Below are 15,445 nucleotides of genomic sequence, written 5' to 3'. Positions count from 1 at the left end.
AAAGAATTGTGGCAATATTTGGTATAGAGCCAGGAAACACGCCGGAAGTGTCTCCCAAAAATTTTGCTACATTTTTCCATCATTTTATGGCTAACTATGTTTTAGCATGCTATCTTTATTTATTACTGAGCACTAAATAAAACAAACTATTCATTCAGATTTTGAACTGTCTGGTGATGATGAGGACATGTGTGAACAATCTTAAACTGTTTCATGAACAAAGTTACAACTTGTCGGTAGATCAATAGTACAATTTTGGAGTTAAAATGCTTCTTAAACTCGAAAGACATTGGTTTTCAATTAAAGACAATGTTTTCAATGAAACATTGTTTTAAACTGAAAGATGGCGACTTCTATTACTGGCAGAAGTCGTTATTTGACTAATTGGCGTAAACAAAATATGATTACGTCCTACTCAAACAACTCTGCATTTGCTTTCACTCTGTCAACTAAGTCTGAAACCAAATATTGAATGTTGGGAAAAAAACTTTTTGTATTTTGATCTCTAAGCAATTTATATTGCGGCTTGAAATTTTAGCTACCCCTGGAGCAACCAATTATAGCACTGAGTAACAGATATTATCATCAGACTGAACTTGTTAAGCTTGTCAATGGGAAAGCAACAGAGAATGAAGAAATTTCAAGTGCGTGCTGTCATAAAATCTCCATTTGAAGTGCACGGCCAGCCTACATACCCAAGACACAAGGGACTTTGTCCCAGTATGTGCATCTATAATTAAGTGGTGTGCTGAATATAAACTTGGCAGAGCCTCATCTAAAGATGTAGATCGACCAGAGCACCCATCGACGTCTGTTGCCGAGGGTCCTGTCATAAAAGGAGTGACATTGATTTTGATTATCAAACATAAATCTTTGGTTTTTCGCACGATGGGCTCACTGCATCAGTGAGCAACTGGATAACAGTATTTGTCTCTAAGTTGAATAAGCCCAAACTTAGCACAGTTTGCTCTGCTTTGGGATCAGATCTCATCATCGAAAATTGAACACGGCATGATTGAATTGTATTTAATTTCAACTACTGTGTTGAAATATCCCCCTAAAATCCTATACCTAGCATCTTATTGAGTTCTTTCAGCAATCTTGATGTTTTAATAACTTTTATTATGTTGGGCACGTCGAGTCTTCCAGTGATCAATCTGGCTAGCGTTAGGAGGTTGCCAGAAAACTATCTCCAAAGAGTTATTTATGCCATATTACAGACTTAATGAGCCATTTCAGGGGCCAATATTCCAGGTTCATGAAGTAGTTGCAACACGCTTTCGGTGCCTAGGGCCATTTGATAGATGCATAAAATCCCTTCTTAGACACAAAGAATTCCAAAGATGCTGTGAAAAACTGTATCCTGTGGTGATCGTCTGTTAACGGTGCATGTACTTCTGTAATTTTGGTGCTTCATGATTAGGATTGACTGAATTATTTGCAGAGATTTGTAATGTCGAGGTAATTCTTGAGATTGTGAATTAAGGGTTGAATATCAACTCCATTTCAGTAAACATCACATGAAGTTGGAATCTGCTTAGTGCCTTCTAGATCCTTCGATAATCACCTGGTTTGTGTCCATCTTCCCTTAATAACCGTATGCAGATATGGTGGCCCATGGCTGAACTCCAAGTTCTCCTAGCGCAGAACATTTCTGTAACTCCTTGAAATCAGTTGAAAAATTCATACTATCTACTGGTATTTTCGATGATTCTAGACTATTATTTCTCAACATTTTATCACCATTGGGTAAACGACATTTTCTGGAGGACTGAAGATGGGTACGCTTTAAAAATACATGTGGACTATTTTTAAAACGCATAACGCATGTACTAATTATACACTTGTTCCAGTGCCTTTCATTGTCTTTCGAATTTTAAGTGATTCACTGGGAAAAAAAAGTTGTCGAACTCACTCGTAGAGTGCATTCCTTTGATTTTGCTCTGTTTGCTGGATTTTCCAGATTCTCGTACGTAGCACCCTAAGGAATTTAAAATATATATTCAGATTTTTAAATCTGTTCTGTTGTTGTTATTGGATTGTAGGAGCATCCGCAACTAAGATAATGTTGTTCCGTGTATACTGTCTGTAAATTGTATGTTCTGAGCTCGATTTTCTGTTTGCTGGACGAAAAACCCGAGTTTCTGGGAGAAAAAAACCATGCTACCTACCCTCGCCTAAATGTGTAGTTGGACTAACTCAGCCACGTTGTGAGAAAGACTCATTTCTTGCAATCTTCATTACCCATTTTCTAGTGCTTTTCTATTATATTTTAAAATCATGGGCAAGATAATATAACAAGAAAACAATATCGTTTGATTTACCGGAACTGATTTGCCAATGAAGCTCGCATTCATCTGATTGGATACATGCACAAACAGAACTGAACATTTTGGACTTCAGAAAATACTGATATTACGGTTATCAGCTTATTACACCCATAGAAATCAGGTGACCATTATCAAGCATTGGAAAATTTGGCCTGTTTTCATTCTCACCACTTCTGATGGTTATCTGTACAAGGAGAGTCTTATCAAATTATTCAGGGAATGATACAACAAGATGGTGCCAAACCACGCACTTATAATAAGATTCTCTACTTCTTTCGCGGTATTTTTGATGGGAGAGGTCCGGGTTTTTTTTTTTTTTTTTTTTCATCTCCTCTCTCTCTCTCTCTCTGCCCGCCTCTACCACATTCTGTTCTCCTTCTCCTCCAAGTCATTTCCTGTTCTCTTTGGCCCCTGAGGATTTCACTGCATTCCCTGCTTGGTAATAACGTCTTTTCTTCATGATATATGATAATCTAACACGATTTTCTTCTATTTATTTCCAACTTTGATTTCGGATAACACACTTTCGGATAGCACAGTGGATATAATTACCTTCCTCCCCACACTGGGTGCAAAAGACCTGGTTCGAATCCTGTTAATGATAAGTGCAATTTTTATGGGCTTTTTTCAAAAAGTGGCTCAGTTAGTCTTTTTTTCCCTCCCGGAAATTGGAGTTTTTCTTCCATTAAAGCAGATCGACCACAAATACCTGCAATTTGCGAACACGATATACTGATGCCTCATAGCCTTAGTTGTTTTGATGCTTAAAGCGCGCGTGCACATGGATAAGAAAACGTCTGCTTAAAAACAATTAAAAAATATATTGTGGCGTCATCGAGTCCTGTCGATGTGAGGATTTTTTATGGGCTTTTTTCACAACGTGGCTGAATTAGTCGGTCTCAGTCGAGGGTAGCATGGTTTTCTCTCCCGGAAACTCAGGTTTTTCGTCCAGAAAATCCACCATAGAATGCACAATTTATAGACAGTGCATAGAGCAATATGACCTTAGTCGCTAATGTTCCTAAAACCATGCTGCTGCATATCCTTGCACATTCGAATTCTTGTTCTGCTGTTCTTGCAGCCACTGTCAAAGCGACACTAGAACCCATTGCAAAACATCTGAATGCAGTCTATTCAATTGTTTTCTTTGAGACAAGGCAGATTTTAATGTACTCTGTAAGCGATGCTTCACTTGCATTAGTTATGCTATACCGGTCCATCTTCCTAATCTGCCTGTCCTTTTTTGGATATTTTTAATAATTTCTTTTCAAACATTCACCCTAACATTCTATCTCATACCGAATTTTCTTTATAATGGAAACAGAAAGCTTATTAAGTAATTTCCAAGTTTGCTTTCGAAAGCTCTGCAGTTCTATCCACTCTTCTCCATTTTCCTCACTTGAATTTTCTAATAGCCTATTTATTTTCAAACCGAATAGCAGTACGTAGGCCTTCCTTATAAATTCATCTTTCTATGATTGCTTTCGTTTACTTCTTTCTCTGTGTTCTCATTATCTTTGAGCCCAACCCTTTCAGTATCTCATTAGAAGATTAATTTTTCTGAAAACTTTCCATTAGCTTTTTTCAGTTGGTAGTATAACATTTTTTCCCTTTAATTTTTTGTTATTCTGATTCGCTGTAATTTAATGTCATTTTCAATCCAAGATCTCATTTTTGGTACTCAGGTAGCAGAATCTCGCCTTACCAACTTACAACCCTAATTATACCATTAATTTGCCACATTTGTTTTGTGGTAGTTTTACTGGGACCTTACAGATTGTAAACTAGTATCATGGTTTACAATTTATTTCAGAAGAGTCCTGTTGTCACTACAGTACATTAAAAACAGAATTCTAAAGGGGGATTTGAAACATTTATATTAGTTGCAGTTTTATTTAGTTGACTGAATGTCTTTGTGTAGGAAATTCTCTTGCCTGCTGCTGAGTATCAATGAAATCATTTAATTTGCAAACATACATGGAGTCCGTGTTTTTATCTTTTGAAATTTAATTATTAATTTCCACATAATGCTCTTCACATAACTCTTTAGAATCTAATTGTAACTGTTCTACTGCAGCGAGTTACCAGCGTCAAGCCAAAAATGGGCGATACATTTTTTGAGGCAGCTTATGGACATGATCTCACAACATCCGAATTTTCGTTCACATACATGACCTGTGACCGCAATCAGCCCAAATCAGCGCTTTTCTACGGGTAAATTTATACCGTTGCACCGTGAGGTGGTGTTCTTTCTGGTACGCTGTTCACTGTCCAGATTCCTTTTGCATATTCTGGAGAAGAAACTTTCGCGAACACTGACAAAAATCCCTTTATACAGATACCGTCATCTGGAAATGCATTACTAACAGCCTGCATTAGCAACAGTAAGCTCTGGACCTCACTGCCAAATTAAGTTTGTTTTTTCTCTTAATCCGAATAAATTGGAAGTAAGATCTCCTCACTGAAACACCCACAATCATACCCAGCCCTACTCTATAGAAGAGCTATTTCATTTGTCAAGTTAGAGTTGTTTTTTGATCAAAAGCTGAGATTTGATGCCATATTCAGATGGTGCTAATTAAGCATACTTCCCTGAATTAGCCCATCTGAATATGGAAACAGCCACGAGATCCAGTCTTCTGTTATTTCCCAAGATTTTATATTTTCTCCCTTGGGGTACCTTGTTCTTGTCTCGCCTATGAGAGAGAACAGACCTTCCCCAATCATTTTACTCAACCACTTCATACAACTCATTCAGATTTCCCTTTAGATGTCTAGTTGTCAAATTTTGCAGTTCGCACCTTCTAAGCTGTTCTTCATATGTGCACCGATTTGCACTCATCATTAATGTGGTAGCCTTTCTTTGAACCCTTTCCATAAGCTCTGCTTTGTTTAGGTGCGGCCTGAATGCAGCATTTCAAGGGCACCCTCACCATCATCTTATATAGAGAAATAATAATATCCTTTCCCCTACTTATAAAAATTCCTATAAATCATTGACAGGATACCACGTTTTTTCCTCACCATCTGTTCGCAGTGCAGGGTGAACTTCATGTTTGATTGTATCGTAACCCTTAAATATTTTTGTCCCAAGCACCTGTAATTTCCCTACCCTGCTCGTTTGTAAGTTAAGTTACTCTGGGGTTAAGTTACTATTTCCTAGATGAAGAACATTACATTGATTGCGTTATACCATAATTCAGACGATGTATGTATAATCGGACCAAATCATTTTGAAGCCACATAGCCTTCTGATCTTTACCTGTCCTCCTAACCTTCAAATCATCAGCAAACTTTGGCAGCGTCTTCTGTAGTCTGTGATTAGTGCCATTAGTAAGCACTGAAATCTGAGGAACTCTATTTATGACTTCACTCTTTCTTCTGTCTTTCAGATAACGTCTTATCCAACTAAAGCTCTTTCCTGTAATCCCACTTTATACAATAAACTCTTACGGTACCGTGTCCTATATTAATATTGTTTTAAATGCCAATGTTTTACTGTTGTTGTGCCCTGGCATTGACCATGTTTGTGCACCCTTGATTTAGACCCTTCAACACAAGCAACAAATATAATCGTATTTGCAAACAGTTGTAGTGATAACCAAACGGAAGTTTTTTTTGTTTTTTTTTTTTAAAAGCCAAACCCATTACTCATTGAATCTTAGCTAACAATATATTAATGACTTCCAGTGGACAAGATTGTATATTAGAGGTTTCTGGGATAAATTAATCTCAAGAAACTGCAGTAGACAAGAGAATAGCATGAAATGCGAGGCAATAGATGCCTATAGATGGAGATGTTATAAGCAACAACACACTTCACAACTCTTACGTAATTTTGACTTCAGTCTAGTGCAATTAAAAAAAAAATTGATCTCACAATATTAAATACAATAATTAAAATGACAGCAGGCAATACTGGTCCTTGAGGCTGTCAGACATTTTCTCAGGTATACAGGCTGGGCTTGCTACCTGGTAGTCTAAAACGTTTTTTTTTTTCCCTTCTGACAAACAGTACACGGTCGATCTGATCACAACTTGGTGATGGTCGTTTCTCCAATAGAGCCTTACTCTCGTGTTCATTTTCAACCTAGTGTTTGCCATTACAGGAATGCAAAACGGGATGATCTGCGAAATTTCTTTGCGTTAGTCTAACTACTGTTTCAAATCTACTAATGTCAATGTTTGCTCAGATCATGTCAATGAAATTATTCTTGTAGGAATGGAATCCTTTATTCCACACTCCACCTTAAAATCTCTTTATCTAAATCTTGGTTTTTCAATAAATGAGCTAAATCTGTTCAAGAGAAGAATGTTTCATATCGTAATTGGCTTGTTTCGTTTTCCGCTTACACGAAACCTCATAACAATTGTAAAGCAGTCATTCAATTCAAACTAGATTTTTAACAGGCTAAGAGTAGAAAACTTGCTTCTTGTCCAAATGGTAGTTGAGCATTCTGGTCTTTTGCCAAAGATATTGGCTGCAACTTTTTCCCATGTCTATTCTGACCTCTGTCAAAACCGGGTGGTTGTATTGCCACTCAGCTAAAGACAAAGCTGACCTGTTAGCATCCTACTTTTCTTCTAACTCGTGTATTAATTATTTCGGTAAACCACCTCCTGCCATTCCCAGTATTCAATGCCTCCTGTGGTCTGCCATCAAATGAATATCAGTAGAATTTTGAACACCTAGATGCGAAAGAAGCACTAGGTCCAGATTGTATTTCTCCACTTGTTCTCAAAACATGTTTTCTCTTTCGCTCTGTGCTGCTCAGCTTACTCCTGTTCTGTGTCGCCATTTTACACTTTCTTATTCCACCGGTGTTTTCCCTTCTGCTTGGAAATTTGCTCATATCCAGCCAGTTCCTAAAAAGGGCGAAAAATCCCTCCCATCCGCTCCCTCTCATTCACTTCTACTCTTTCTATTATCGCCCACTTTTTAACTATTTAGAAACCTTCCATCTGATAAAGGATCTCCAGTAAGGATTCCATCAGTTTCGATCCATAGGTAAAATTCTGCCTTATGTTACCCGTCTATAGACCAATTAATTGGAAACGTTTGGTGAAACTCAAGCAGATGCTCTTTGCATTTCAAACACTTTTGATCGTGTTTGGCATAAAGATCTAAATTAGCTTCCCACGTACAGTCTGCCAACTGTTTTGTAATTTGGTATCCAGTTTTCTCTCTGACCACTCACTGTCTATGCTGGTAGATGGCTCTGTCTTCTACCTTCTCCACTAATGCGGGTGTTCCCCAAGGTTCAGTTCTTTCTGCCACTCTTTGCTCTTGTTTATTAATCACCTTCTGTTGACCAGAAATCCTATCTATAGTTTTGGTGATGAAAACACATTGCATTCCACCTTGCAGTTTGAGAAACCTTGCCCTGCACAAACTGCTTCAACTTCTCGAATATCAACTACCAATTCCTTAAATTCTGATCTCTAGGTAATTTTATAGCGGGGCAAAGATAACCTGCCTTATATCTCACAAAAGGGATTCTTCTGTTAGTATTCTTATCTTCGATGGCACTCTGATTTACAAACAAGGTTATATATATCTATTGGGGATTACCGTGACTTATAATCGCGCTCGTTCGCGCGCTCTCTCTCTCTCTCTCTCTCTCTCTCTCTCTACACGTAAGCACATCACAAATGTTGCTTCCTCTGCATCTAAAAAACTGGATTTTCTCTTTCGCTTTCGGCGTTACTTTTCTTTTCTAAACAGGCCTTCACTCTGCCCTACCATTGAAATAATATTCCATGGTAGGGCAGAGTGAAGGCCTGTTTAGAAAAGTAACGCCGAGAGCGCAAATCCGCCCTACCATGGAATATTGTTCCCACATTTGGGGCGGTGCCCCAAACCCTCTCTCAGATTCCTAGACTCCATTCGAAGGAGGGCTGTTAGGTTAATTAACCACCCATCTCTAAGAAAGACTCCACGTTCTCTCTCATTCTCTCAGGGACGTTCTGTTTCTGCTGCATGCCTTTTCTACAGATACTTCCATGGGAATTGTTATGAATTGGCTTCTATAATTCCCCCCTTTCTCTTCCAAAGCAGTCCAAATATGTGCCGCAACCAGTCAACATCCTTTTACCGTCCAACTTCAAACTCACAGAACCAACTCTTCTTCCCCATTTATTCATTGAACTTCTATTTTCTGGAACAACCTTCTTTCACACGGATTTCCTGAAAATTACGATCTACAGAAATTAGTCTAATGCCAACAAGTATCTTTTTTCGTCTTTTCAACCTTCAACCCATGCACAGTACTAAGTACTTCAGATTCTAATATCTCTCGTGGTCTTCATAAAAAATGATACTCCTGGACGGTCAGGACTGTCAATTAAAAATATATAGAAACCCATAACTGCTTAAGGGACACAAAATAATCCTAATTAAAACAAATTTTAGTAGTCTCTATTCAAGACTTGACTAATAAGGAATTAAACTGTCAAGCTAATGGCGCAATTGTAATTGAAAACTTTGTTGTTACTAATTAAATATAACCGATCTTTTCATTTAAAACCTATTATTTCTTCATGTAAATATGCATAATAAGTATTTACTAAATCACACTATGTCCTTGTGAGTAGCACAGTTGGTAGAATCGCCGTCCTCCCCACACCGGGTGGAAAAGACCAGAGTTCAATCCAGAAGTAACTGGACAAAAAGTTAAAGAAGATGTAATTGGCTATTTATAGAACTCATGCGTGGAAAATGTTTTCTGTAACATATCTTTGATAATCTCTTAGTCTACCTCCAATAATTTCTTCCCATCACCGAAATTATGAGGTGTAAGGGGATGGTGGAGAAAATCGCCAGTGCCTTACTGATTCAAGAAAAGTATTACCACATGAGGGTAAGATATGATATTCAGTAGGAGAGCCTAATTAATATCCAGAAACATCAGCATATCTGAATCTTGAGCATATCTGAATCTTGAAGCCTAAATTGTTTAAACAGTTGAATTAAATATTCCTCTAATATACTTTCATACTCTTGAAAGAATCCTTGAATATTGAAATTATACGCTCATTAACTTGGCTAAATATCGCACCAAAACTGGGAATAAATATTCCTTTTCTCTTCTAATTGTTGAGAAGTTGAATCTAAGCTTGATTTTAGATCCAATAGCTTTCTTTAAATATTATTTAAATTACTTTTAGCATGATTTTTGCGTATAACACGAATAATCTTTTCTGCTCTCATACAGATTTAAGTATTCTCTTGTCCTCGAACAGTTTTTTTTGGAATATATATCAGATATCAAAACGTGCTTCCATGACATTCGGTTTTATAAAACACTTCATGGGGTTGTTAAATCCTTTTCTTTTTTTATAATACGATATTTATACATAACGTTAGCTTCTCATTTGGATAGTTATCCTCTCCTATTTTGATCTCTTCAAAGAATTTATCTCGCAAAGTTAATTGAAAATATTCAGCACTATCGACCACTGTTTAGAACTTACCTGGAATGGATTCAACTCTTGAGTATTGCATTTTGGAGACTTTCTACTCCACTATTAGGAATAATTTGAAATAAATTTCTTATGGTATTAATCTCCTGATATAAATTATCTTTTGAACACTTTTGGAACTGATGTTATGTGCTTTATTTTGATCTGAATTTTAAACAGGAACACCAAAAAATATTTTAACTATTGAATGTCATGGACAACTAAAGCAGGGGCCAGCAGGTTCCAAGTCCTTTGTAATGGACTGAGTCTGCTCTGTTTAACAGTGTAATTTTAAAGAAAACAGAAAAAATCAAACTAACCTCTCTAAATGATCACAACAAACTTAAGACGTGCCTTTTGTCAACTTTTGTGTGACAACCCCACATTGGATGTCAAAGTCTGCATTTGACAACCATACAAATATTGATTTTTTTACGTATAAAAATAGTCTTTTGCGCATGTGTGACGTAATTTTCCATCCTTGATTTAAGGCTTCGGATTTCTGAACAACAAGAAATTAGTACCACACTTCGGTAGAGTATAAAATAGGGGGAGCGTAGAAAAGGCAGCTGGTTTCTCTTTCCTGTGTGCAGATATGTCTCGCGCAACTGATTTCGTGTTATTATTAATGTTCCGGTGACGTCATCGAAGCAAGTGTCCAGTGCGTGGCATTAAACTGCGTTGTTTCTCTTATCTCCAGGGTAGAGAGACGCTAAGGAATCCTCCCTCCCTCCTCCTGTGTCTGGAAAACACTCCCAAACAACTGTGTATAATTAGTGACGACACGGGCCGCACTCTATCCCCTCGCGACGCTGCGATTTCCTGTTGCACTTTTTCAACTCGAAGCGCACACGTGCACGCTTAGAGCGACGATGCTGACCGAAGTGCAGCGTATTATCTGACCCTTCAGCGACCCCTGCCTAGGACGTGGCAAGTGTGATTCTAAGAGGATAATGCCAGATAGATGTTGCTAGTACACACGCACAGTGACAATAGGGGGCGCCAGCTGGAACGTGCACTAATTTCTGACCACGCAACATCGAGGGAGGTCAGGCACTAGTGGTAGTTTTAGTGGCGGGGTGACGCACGACACTCGGCCGCCCATCTTCTACCCAACCCTTTTCCCCTGCCCCGGAGAAACATTGGATCGCCCGAGGTGAAATCGCCGTCAGCAGTGACGAACTGGACCGAACACCCCTGTCGTGTCTGCACATGGGTTGGGCCTGAGAACGTTCCTCAAACCGCGCGCTGCGAACTTCAGTGCACCAACTACTAGTACCGCTCCGATGTGGGACTGTTATCGGTAGCATCCCCGCCTCAGGATATCCCCATGTTGTGCTTAGAGACCAAAATGGTGGATCTGGAGGACAAGCCCTACGAACTACAGGTAGGTACATTGCTGTTCCCATTCCGCTAGTGTCGTCACGCTCTTCAACACCTGCCCGGACAGGGTCATGCAGTAATTCTATCAGGCGAAACGCGTAGGGAGCAACTTGGCGGAGGTGTCGGATTCAGGTCACGATGAATCACAATGGCCAACTGATTAATGAGTTTTATTTGGAGGAAATAAATCCGTCCGCCTCTGTCGCGCGTTCATTGGGTTAGTAATCGGCCTTTGTGATCACGGATTAATTGCCGATTCTCAAGGGTGGGCCGTCAACCCCCGGAAGTCTTTCTGCTGGATATCAGTAGCCCTAATCTTTGATTTGGGACACCAGTCGCATTCCCACTTTCTCTTTACCTACAAAATGAATTCTTCACAAATACTCGGTACAACTCAATTCATAAGTGGAACTTCTGTGAAATTTTGAATCTTCTTCCCCCTCTTAGAACCGTTAAACATTGAAAGCCCTTCAGTTACTTTAACCTTCCATTATATTAGTTTGAAGCCTTATGAGTGATTTTATTACCAGGGGCTTAAATTGTTTTGTTATTGTCAACCTCGCTTTATAAAGAGTCGCGCGCTTATTATAAGGGGTTATGAACTTATTTCTGTCCACTTTACTGCGAAGTAGACTGTCTGTCAGGTGTGATATCTCATGATTTAACTTCGATTGAACTGGAAATATATTCCATCTACGTAATCTTTGCTTCATAAAACTTCCACTGCTGAAATTTTCGCGCTGAATGAACCTTCTCTTAGGGTGATTAAGGTCCACGAAAGCTTAATTATGTGGCTTAAATTTTCTCCCATCCATCATTAGGAGATTTCTATTCAGCAATTAATAAACCTTCGAGTGTCACCTATGCTACAGTCGCTGTTTACCAGCATATGTACAACTTAATTTGCATAACCGAATGGAATTACTGTAGCGAAAAGGTAGATAAGTATACATGCGAAGTGCCCCTCTGATTTTAAGAGTGGATTGTTAATTGAGCGATAATTCATTTCTTTGAGATGGATTGTTGATGAGATGAGATGCCCAGGATACAGTTTGTATTTTAAATTGTTTTTCACTTAGGTTGGAATGAATGGTTAGCAACCGAATAGCAGAGTCTCAAATAGAGGGTTCTTTATGAATGCTATATTCAAAATTAATTCGATCTTTATATTAATTCAATCTTGACTCCAAAGATGGATGTACTGTATTTTGATTTGCCTTCTGGTTGTGTAGGGACAAAAGTTTGTTTAAATAAACGGATTGTAATGATAATATAAGCTTACTTGTTCTGGAACTTTTACTGCTTTTAAAATTTGTTGCTACCAGAGAAAGACTAATCTTCCTAAGGACTAAGAATTCAGAGTGTTTTGTCAGTATAGTCCTGAACATTTGAAACATACTGCGTGGTTGTATCAAATTTTCGTGTAAGACAATAAAATAGTGCGAATGATTTATACTCACAAAGGGAAGGGGTAAGAAATGACCCTCTGAAGATTTCCGAAGAACAGGCTTCAAGAAATTATCCTAGTTTTGTCCCATTTCAAATAGTTTATAATCAGGTTACTTTAATATTAGTATGTCAATTCGAATTAAGAGATAAAATGTTTCTACTCGATATTCATTGTGCCTGCCTTGAAGAAAGGGAGGTTACATTGCCGAGTATTTTTTTTAATCGGCATATATTCAGAGAATTCAGGGCTCCAATCCAGTCAAGTATTGGAGCAACCTGAGGCCTTTTAAGTGGGATTGAGGTGTAGGTTTACCTGCCTCGATATTTTGACTAAGATCTTCATAGCCTAAAACAAAGCGACTTTTAGAACACATACAGATACTAGCATACACACCTCGCGGCCTGAATTTCCCGGACTGTGATTAACCCTAAACCTATCCTGATCCTTCCCATTCCAATGTATTTGTGTTTCTATTCGCTTTTATTATTTTGTGGCGAAACTTGTTTCACACTGTCATTCACTGTTTCCATTTATGTCTCGTGATTTTATTTTGTCAAAACAGTGTCTTAAGGCACCGTGAGCTCGTTACTAGTAAGAAGTTGAACGGTGCCTTAAGACACTTAAGGATTCAGTTTCGTGAATTAATAAAACTTATCGTCCAACTCGGATTCGCTCAATTTTAGCTTCATGTTTTGGATAGGTGTCCTGGTAACTGAGACGTCAGTATATTGTGTCCATAAAGTCTGGACCGGATTCGAACCCAGTCCTTTTCCATGCACGTGGGTGAATAGCAGTTGTAGCGTGCTCAATAAAAGTATTTCACGGACCACTTACTGTCGATTATTCTGAGTAAATATTTTTACTTTTCAAAATTGTATATTTACAACATCAGAGCTATTCGATACTGCATAAACATGCAAAGTTTGTTTGCATAAAATTTAAGCCATTAGACGATTTTATACAATATATTTTACTAGCTAAATTGTATGGGCTGAAATGTTTCTTTCGATTGCTGAGCGGTGGATGGAAAAAGATCAGAATTGAAGTTAACAGATAAAGGAAGGGGTTGGCTCTCGTCATAAAGTTACTTTCATGCAGCGGGGGATATTTAATGGCTTTAGGAAAAGGAGGGGGAAAAAAAGCCGGGAAGTTCTATCACAGCAAAGTGGGATATTAGGAGAATTTACCTCCAGCTAAGTACAAAGGAATGAATGGAGGTCCTCATTCACCTTAATAACGTTGAAACTCTCCAAAACTAGCAGCCAACCGTAGAGATAAGAGACCACCGCCAAAGTGACGATGGACTATAGCCAACAGTCTGACACAGCTAATGTAAAATGAAGAGGGTGATGGGAAATAAACAAGATGGGGGAAGGAGGGGGAAAACGAAAGCACGAAAATATAGAAAAAAATTAGTTCAAGGAGACAAGTTACAAATGATGTAGACGTAAAGTAAACAGAGAAAGTGGGCTCCATGCAAAACATTATCGAGCTTATTATGTCAGAGATAATCTCTGATACTGGCGTCCTACAAGAAGGATGCAATGCGAAACGACTGGAGTTGTATGGGACAAATATACGGAATTCAAGACGGTAGTCGGTGCAAATTGTCCATCACGACACACTGCCAATTGAGCGAAGGAGAGATAGCAGTTTATTGTATTCCTTCTCTGTTTTTTTAAAGATAAGTATGCACGACGAATTCCTTGTTGATTGAGTTTCTAATATATTGAAACAAAAATTCGTAGTAAGACATCGATTAACTTATTTCTTGAAGATGGTTTATTTTGAAAATTGGCCACATCATGAGAGGATAATTACTCCCTCAAGATTATTTCAAAATCACCTTAGGCTTCTGTATTATTTTCCTTCCATCACAGTTGACGCCTTGATCCGCTCTCGTTTGTACGCGAACAAAACCAGACCATGGTGTCGTTCCGGCTTCGGGTTTCTTAGGTAGATAAATAGGCTCTATAAAGACCCGAAGAAATTGAGCAGTAGATTAAATTCTGAGAAATTATTGTACAATGAGGAATTCCCCTACTTGTGTGAATACCGTATTATAAGTGTCGTGTTGCGACTTTTTCCTAAATTACTTGGGCTTGTTTTAATTTAATATAAAAATTTAAGATTTTAGCTGAGTTCAGATCAGTATTATTGTCTTGATCTATTATTATATAACAATTTCTGTTTACCATTTTACTTAAAGGAAAAACGGAGGAAGAATTGTATGCAATCCTCGCTCGGTACTGATTAACTTAAACACGGTGTGACAGAAATCCATAAATTTTTCCCTCGTTGGCGGGATTTGAACCCGGATCTCTTTGCATGTTGCGGAAGGACAGCGATCATAACCACTAAACTTTGGACAACTGTTTAATAAGTTTTGGATATTAGTATAATGAATGCCTTTGTGGCCCAGTTCATTTGATTTTTTCTAATTTTAAAGCGCAAATAATTCACATAATTCAAGAGTAATCAATCTGGCGACACACCTGACCTTTCTCTTTTACCAGAGGACTTTCGCATGGATGGAAATCTTCTGGGACGATGCATGTTTCCCAAGCCGACATGCTCTAGCAAGACCTGTCTTATTATGAATAGAATCGTACAGAATCCTCTACAGATTGCTACTATGATCGGGCATTATGACATTGCAAACGATTCTCACTCCAACCTCTTTTTTTCAGAAAGCATATGCGGAGGTTTCTCCAAAGAATAAAAATACTCGTAAAGGGAATAAATGAAGTAGTTAAACTCGCTGATTTTTGAGCTGAATAGTAAATGGATGCTTGTGGTTGGGGGCACTTATTTCTACTGA

At 38.3% G+C, this 15,445-nt stretch overlaps 1 protein-coding gene across 11 annotated transcripts in view; it reads left to right on the top strand.

The window, feature by feature from the left end:
- The window catches only part of eya (eya transcriptional coactivator and phosphatase 2), a 257,430-nt gene that overhangs the window by 125,110 nt on the left and 116,875 nt on the right, over positions 1-15,445 (top strand). For 2 of the 11 annotated variants that reach the window (XM_090371239.1, XM_090371237.1), the window contains exon 1: positions 10,849-11,178. The exons of the other annotated variants lie outside the window; for them this stretch is intronic. In XM_090371239.1, the coding sequence (XP_090227365.1) occupies positions 11,122-11,178 (57 nt within the window). In that variant the 5' untranslated portion in view covers positions 10,849-11,121. Of the gene's footprint in view, positions 1-10,848; positions 11,179-15,445 lie in introns of those variants that run through there. 11 annotated transcript variants of the gene reach the window in all.

This window comes from Mastigoproctus giganteus, chromosome 4 (genome assembly GCF_048544385.1).
Source record: "Mastigoproctus giganteus isolate SK-2022 chromosome 4, ASM4854438v1, whole genome shotgun sequence".
NCBI lineage: Eukaryota > Metazoa > Arthropoda > Arachnida > Uropygi > Thelyphonidae > Mastigoproctus > Mastigoproctus giganteus.
This window is presented reverse-complemented; position numbering and strand designations above follow the sequence as displayed.